This window comes from Bos grunniens, chromosome 26 (genome assembly GCF_055505025.1).
Source record: "Bos grunniens cultivar Pamir isolate PY7600 chromosome 26, Bosgru_T2T1.0, whole genome shotgun sequence".
In the NCBI taxonomy this organism is placed as follows: domain Eukaryota; kingdom Metazoa; phylum Chordata; class Mammalia; order Artiodactyla; family Bovidae; genus Bos; species Bos grunniens.
Window position 1 is genome coordinate 8,674,971 of NC_141190.1, and position 7,496 is coordinate 8,682,466.

At 45.1% G+C, this 7,496-nt stretch overlaps 1 protein-coding gene across 2 annotated transcripts in view; it reads right to left on the reverse strand.

Moving 5' to 3' along the window:
* PRKG1 (protein kinase cGMP-dependent 1) overlaps window positions 1-2,944 on the reverse strand; it is a 1,415,798-nt gene extending 1,412,854 nt beyond the window's left edge. The window contains exon 1 of one of the 2 annotated variants that reach the window (XM_086379150.1): window positions 2,073-2,944. In XM_086379150.1, coding sequence (XP_086235276.1) covers window positions 2,073-2,338 — 266 coding nt within the window. In that variant the 5' untranslated portion in view covers window positions 2,339-2,944. The remainder of the gene's footprint in view (window positions 1-2,072) is intronic. The other variant, XM_086379151.1, reaches the window with a different exon arrangement.
* Between the last annotated feature and the right edge of the window lie 4,552 nt (window positions 2,945-7,496).

The window sequence follows — 7,496 nt, forward strand, 5'->3', positions numbered from 1 at the left end:
GGGAAGTTTCTTCTAACCTCTCCAGACCCCGGTGAAATTTCCTTTTTGCTGCGGCGAGGCGGTGCTGGCTACACTTTTTTTTGGAGGGGCGCAGTCCAGACACAGAGATCTGAAATTTCAAAAATGCGATAGAGCCCCAGCCGGCCAGCCCTAGGAGGCGAACAGCTGCTGGGTGACCGCTGATGAAGTGGCTTCTTAAGGAGGTGGGCAGATTGATTCCAGCTGCTGAGCGCGGGGCAGGGCAGCGGCCGAGGAATGCGCAGCTCAGCTGAGGCAAGACACAGCAGCTTCCCAACCAATGGCAAGGCCAAATATTAGCTCTGATTGCAGTCTTGGCCGAAGAGAAGGAAGAATGCCATTGTTTCATTTGATAGGAACTTCCAAGGCAGCGTGGGCCAAAAGGTGCCATGTGGACAGCGTCATTTAGTAAGTGTAGTATTGTTCAGGAAACCTGAAGACTGCCCCTTGAGACGTTGGTTCCGAGTGGGCCTGCAGTTACCAAGGTGAAATCCTTTCTGCCTGACACAACCTACCAGCTCCTGGTCCTCTTCTGATAGCTCTCTACTCCTGCACAGTCTTCATTGATCCCCTCCCCCATCCCACATACACTGGAATCAGTACACAATTGAAACAAACAAGGAAAGAGTGCAGGGGAAGAGCGGGGGACATCGAGAGTCCTGCAAGTGGCCTGGATGGACAAGAAGACGTGCTCTTTAGAAGCACTAGCCTCAAAGTCCGCTTAGGGGGAGGGATTAATTTAGGGGTCCCCTGAGGGCCCCAAACTCAGACAACCAAGTGATCTAACAAGAAGGAAGGGGTAAGAGGCAGGCGGGCATGAAGGCACGCCTGATGGAATATTCAATATCCTGCGAGATGCACTTTCGGCCATGCACTTCCAGAGACTAAAAGCCAGTAATGGGCTTTGGAGTCTGCACTTCCTCTCCCTAATGTCCAGAGGCGCTTTAATGCTGCAGCCAATCGATCAGCCTTCTCCGGTGAAGGCAGCGAGCGGAGAGCAAATACTTCCTACTTAGGGCCAAAATCGCCGGGCCTCCTCTGCGCACCACGAAAGAGCGACACACAACTTTGAACTGGCAGGACTTGGCTCTCAGCGTGGCGGGAAGAGGGAAGGAAGGAGCCAGGAGGCGCCCAGAGAAACAGCTCCCCTCCCTCGTCATCCCAACTTTTCCAGGGACAGACTCCGAAGACAAACAAGAGGGGGCGGTAGTATCGACTCAAGGACAGGGCTGACCAGTAGCCCCAAACCTGCTTCAGGTGCAAGGTCACCGAGCCACCTCCAAGCCCTAGGCAGCCCAAGAAGTGGACACTTCTGGAAGGGACACAAACTGAGCAAACCAACATCCAAGAAATGGTGTTTCTTTACAATTTCCTGCTGACATCACTTGCTGCCTGGAGAGTGACCCTCGGAGGCTGATCCCTGCAGTGGAGACGCACCCCAGTCCCGCCTCCCTCCCCTCACCCCCTCCGCGCCTTCCCAGCCGGGCTCGGGCTCTGGGCAAGTTCAGTTCCTAAACCGAACGCGGTCGCCCTGTCCAGCCTCCCGTCGCCGCTCCCGGGAGGCTCCAGCGGCGCACTGAGCATGCCCTGTGGCCTGGGTCTGGGGGTCACCTCCAGGAAGCTCTCCAGGCCCCGGGATGGGCCGGGTCCTGTCCCCGGAGGTAGTCTCCCCAGGGGTGCGCGAAGGGAAGACCGCGCGACTTCGGCGGGGTGCGCAGCGGCCAAGTTAGCGGGCGCGACCAAACTTTCCACGCTCCTTCTCCCCACCCCCACGCCACAGGGGCGCGTTTCCCCGAGGAGCTAGCCTTTCCCAGCCCGGCGGAGACCAGCGCAGCACGTGATGGGCAGAAATAAAAATAAACACTCCCCATTCCCGGCCCGCCAGGGCCACCCCCACTCCGCGCGCTGAGGGGAGCCAGGGGCGCCGGGCACCGAGCAGCCCCCGCCGCCGCGGCCCGGAGCCCCCAGTCCCCGAGCCGCCGCCCGGCCCGCCCGTCCGCCCCGAGTGGCGGCCCCGCTCCGGCCCGCCGCGCCCACGCCCCGGCGGCGCCTACCTTTCGGATTTGGTGAACTTCCGGAATGCCTGTCGGAGGTCGTGGAAGGACCTGTAGGTCTGCGGCTCGGCCGAGATGCCCTGTGCCCGGGTGGTCCGGGGGCCGATGTGGGTCGAGGGCACGGGCAGCACTGACTGGCATTTATGGAGTTTCCTCTTCAGCTCCTGGATTTCTTCCTCCTTCTCTGACAGCCGCTTCTCCAGCTCTTTGATCCTCTCCTCCTTGAGCATGAGAATCTTGGCAAAGTCTTCCTCCAGCTCGCTCATGTTTTTCCCTGAGCCCCTCCGCGAAACTTTTTCTCGGGCGACGGCGGCTGGGACTACAGCCGGGCGAGGCGAGAGCGGACCGAGCGAGTGAATGGGCGCTAAGTACTGGAGCGCAGCGGTGCTGCCCCTAATGCGGCGCGAGGAGCCGCGTTCTTCGATCCACTTCTGCTGAATGGACTAAAAGCATCGAGGGGAGGATGAGAAGTCTAAAAGCGCTGGAGAGGAGAGGCAGAGTGCTAATCCCCAGCCTCTCCGGGGAATAGGTGATTATCTTTCATTGAGAAACCAATTAGAGCTGCCCTTCCTCCCCTGAGACCCCCTCCCCCGTCCCCCTTTCCCAATCACTTCGTGAGAACACGGCGTGCGCGCCACCCCACCGAGAGCCTGGTTTCTAGTTGGGAGGGTTGGACCAGTGAGCCTGGTCTCACCCCATCACACAATAATCACTCTTGCACGCTATATGGTACCAAACGAAAGGGCTGGGGTGGGGTGGGGTGAGGGGGGAGCTTTATGCCACTTGATCCTTGAAATAGCAACAATTACCATGTGATCTGGTAGATGACGCAGCGCTTGTAACTGGAGCCCAAAGACTTTGTGGGGTGTGTGCGTGTGAGTGTGTGTGTGTGTGTGTGTGAGAGAGATATTTCATAAATATTAAACTGCCTTTAGACAATAACGTGCGTGAATTCTTGTTTTCACCTTTTACTTCTCTTCTGCCCTGGATGGCAAGGGACGTGTGTGTTTATTCCTTAGTATGAAGTCTTATGGTTGTGACCCCAAGTAATAAGAATAACAGGGCACTCGCGGTCCCAGGTCTTTTCACCATAAGCTTTTAGTGGAAATAGTAAACTGAAATTGTTGGTGGGTAAATTGGATGAACACGTGTATGATAATGAGCCAAATGTTTACCAAAAAGGAAAAGGCCATGCATCCATTGGAAACTTCTTCGAGTTTGGTTTCTATTTCATCTGCTACTATTAAAATTTGTATACTGAGCACCCAAATTATATCACACCACCCTGGATGTGAAGTGGGGGCCACCAGTGCTGAATTGCGGGCTCACCCCAACAACTCCAGTTTTAGGGAAAAATAGCTTCTGCCAGCTGTATATTTCCCTCACCTCTGCACCCATCACCACACTCAGTGCTAAAGGGATGTTTATACTCATTTGGACCCAGAGTGTTTGCTAATTCCTACACTTTTATATATATATATATCACAGGGAGTATTGTTCACAAATCACAGCTAAAGAGTTTGGATGTGTGGGAGGAACATTTCTTCAGGTAAAGACCCACAAATCTATTTTTTAAAGAAAAAAAAAGATGCAAATTAAAATACCAGAGAGTTTTTGTAGAAATAATAATTTTCCTTAAAAGGAAATATCATCATATGATCCACTGGATGCTTATTTTTATAAAAATCTTTCTACCTTGTCTGAAACACCTTGGTAAAGGAAAAACAGGTATATACTTTTGCTTATAAATCAACCCTAAAATATATTTTATTCTCAAGATTTCTTTATTTACTGTTAGTTCTACTAGTCCAATTATATAAAATTGAAAACATTTTAAGCCACATCTGATTTTTAAAATCACACTAGATAATACAGATTGGCTTCATCTACTCATATTTGAGAAAGGGTATTCTCTATCTTGTTGATAGTTACAGTTCTATTGCTTCTATCTATAAACAACTTAATCTGCTATCATCCCTTTAGAAACACTCAAAATAATTGGCATTTAAAAATACATTAGAAAAAATTTATCTCCTTAAAAAATCTAGGCATGGGTTCAATTTTATTTATGGGAGATACGGAAATAGTTTTAAAATGACTCTGAAATGGACAGGTTATTTTCAAGTCTTATATACTAATCTTAAATACAGATATGCAAATATGTTTCTCCTGCTTATTAAAAAAAAAGAAACCTTTAGACCAACATTTTACACATATCTCAAAACCCTGAATTCATCCATATCTTTCAAAATCAATCTTATTTTTTTACTAAGTCAGTTTTAACTTAGGTGACATTGAACTTTGTGACCTTAAATCATGTCCCTTGGCTTATGAAATATTTAATTAAAAGCACAAGGAATATTTGAGAAAATACAACCTGGTAGCAGAGTAAACATTGAATTATTTAAAATCATAGCATTTTAAATCTGTAAGCAACACTGAAGATGACCTAACCTAACCTAACCACTTCATATTATAAAAGAGGAAAATGAGATCTTGAAAGGTGAAGTCCAAGACTACCCAAGGGCAAATGTTTGAAGCCAGGATTCCCCAGACCTTGCCTCCCCTACCTTGAAGCCTGCAAATCTAGGAATTCTACGATTCTGACACTCCAGTGTTCCAAGAGGCGATTTTAACGTCTGTGCTTTGCGTTTAAATCTGCAGCAGTGAGTTTCAATTGTCAAAGCAAGAAGTGTTAATGAATCCTTAGTTGTTGGTGTTGTTGTTTTTTCTTAAAGGAGAAGATCGCCATCTAGTGTCCTTGGAGAAATTTGCTAAATAAGTATCTTTTTCACAGTGAAGCTGAGGTTGGTGCCTTAAATACCTGTGTGAGTGTTTTCATGTTCCAAGTTTGAGAGAAATAAAGAAAATATGCAGGATTTTATGTCAGAATAAAACATTTTTTAAAATGAAAAATTTTATATCTTTTAGCCACTGGATAAACATCACAACAGTGATGTTAAATATTCATTGAGTGTTTAATATGCATTAGCACAAGGCTCCGGAGAAGGTAATGGCACCCCACTCCAGTACTCTTGCCTGGAAAATCCCATGGACAGAGGAGCCTGGTAGGCTGCAGTCCATGGGGTCACTAAGAGTTGGACTCGACTGAGCGACTTCACTTTCACTTTTCACTTTCATGCATTGGAGAAGGAAATGGCAACCCACTCCAGTGTTCTTGCCTGGAGAATCCCAGGGACGGGGGAGCGTGGCGGGCTACCATCTATGGGATCGCACAGAGTCGGACACGACTGAAGAGACTTAGCAGCAGCAGTAGCAGCAGCAGCAGCAGAAGGCTCAACCCTTTATATAACTAGCTAGTTTTAATCCCCAAGATGACTCTGTATGGTAGGTATTATTATTTATTCTCATTTTATAGATGGAGAAACTTAGAGTTAGCCAGATTAATTCGCCCATGGTCACAGAGTGCAGGCTGTCTTAGACCCCATGCATACTGCTTCTACCTAAAATTAAAGTGTCCACTTCTCTGTGAGCCCAGTGACAAGAAAAACTGAAAGTTCTTTGCTAATGAAAACACACTAAATTTGAAATCCCATACAAACTCAGATAAGTATCTAAGACTCTGGCTTCTCAACAACCAATCTCTTTACCAATGTTGTTTTCCTTATAATACTGTGGGATCTATTTTACATTTCATATACAGTTTTAAATGTTTACTTAAAAAGTACATGTATATTCTCAAATATTATGATGGTGCTTTGCCTCTCCATCCCCACCCTTCTAAGAAAGAACACTTTCTAAAGAAAGTAAAGCCTTATAGATGTGAGTAGCTCACAGGGACCTCCTATCCTTTAATCTAGGCCAATGTCACAGGGGGCAATGGGAAGACAGTATCTTTTTTATAAAAAAAATTCATTACCAACAATAAAACTAAAAGTCAGTCTGCTTTTTATTATCACTAAACGCCACAAGTTCTCACCAATGTCAGTAATAAAATACTCCTCCCCCTCCAAAAAACTATATTATTGATCTAAGTTCAAGGAGTTATTACATTTATTGTTGAGTGAGTGGAATACGCCCATTGTCACACCCTTGGAACAGCACTGACCTTGATACATGTTCCAAGGATCCAGAGCAAAGAAAGTTGTGTGCAGATGGTTTGAGTGAGGTGCCATGGATGGCAACAGAGGAATGCAGGAGGAAGTTTTGGAGAAATGAGAGTAGAGACAGGGGTCTAAGTTTTGGGAATGGGTGGGTTGGGGGGAATTCAAACCATCTATTTTCAATACCTTACATCCAAACACTTCTCTTGGTTACAATGATGACAGTATTTGTGGAAAATTGCATGGGATACATTTTTTTTTCTTAATCAAGGAATGCAATTAGTAAACTAAGAGTACTGGACTGGAATCAAAAGTCTATATTTATGTGTTAGCTCTGTTACATCCCAAGCTGTGTGTTACATCCCAAGCTCAGGCAAATCCCTAAACTTCTCAGATTTACTTTTTTTAATTTGTAAAATGGGGAGTGAGAGTGCCCTTGGGTCTGTCTTTCTACTTTTAATGATTTTATGGAGTTCTGCATTCCCTGTGACTTACATTTTTAAATCATCAGTCTGCTTTTATAGATGACATCCATTTGTCTACTTCAGCTGCGTTGGAAACTGAAAAGAAAGATTTATTATGGAGTCTGGTTTGTCCTATAGAGATTATGGTGACTTTGTGATTAACAGAAGCTTGGAGCACTTTCAGTTAATTCTACATCACCCTCGATGTGGCTTCAATTTTGTCACCTAAATCACTTTCTGGTGATCATAAAGTATGGTCACATCTTAGGCAAGATAAAAGTTTCAAGTCCTGAAATACACCCACATCTATATTAACACCACAAAGAACATGAAAATAGCAAATGAGGTATTGCCTCAGTGAATCAAATTTTAAAATTAGTTTCAACTTACTGAATTTATTTAAAGTATTGCAAGTTTTTTTGTTTTTTTAAAATATGTTCCTACACATGGTCCTATTAGTGTTAATGGAATTCTTTCTTATGCTGCAGGCAGTAGAAAGACCATTGCTTTTTATGATTTTCTGTGATAGCAGTCTAGAGGTTTGAAAAAAAAATTTCCTAGAAACTCAGAAAAATTGAAATAAGAAATGATGCTACTTTAATATTTTAGAAATCAAATGCTGCAGTATATTAAGAATCTTGGATCTAGGGAGATAGAAATGCTGTGAGACTTCAGGCTAATAATTTCATCCCCTGAGACTTAGTTTTCCCAACTATGAGTCGGACACATGGATATTAAATTCTTATATCTGCATCTTTAAGGCTCAAATGAAGTGAGATGAAAATAAGAGGTTGTTATCATTCCAATGTAACCCTAAGTAAATAATATAAATAAAATGCTAATGGATCCTCTGCTTTGATTCTTGATGGAGAAGGTAGCCCATCAGAGAGATGAAC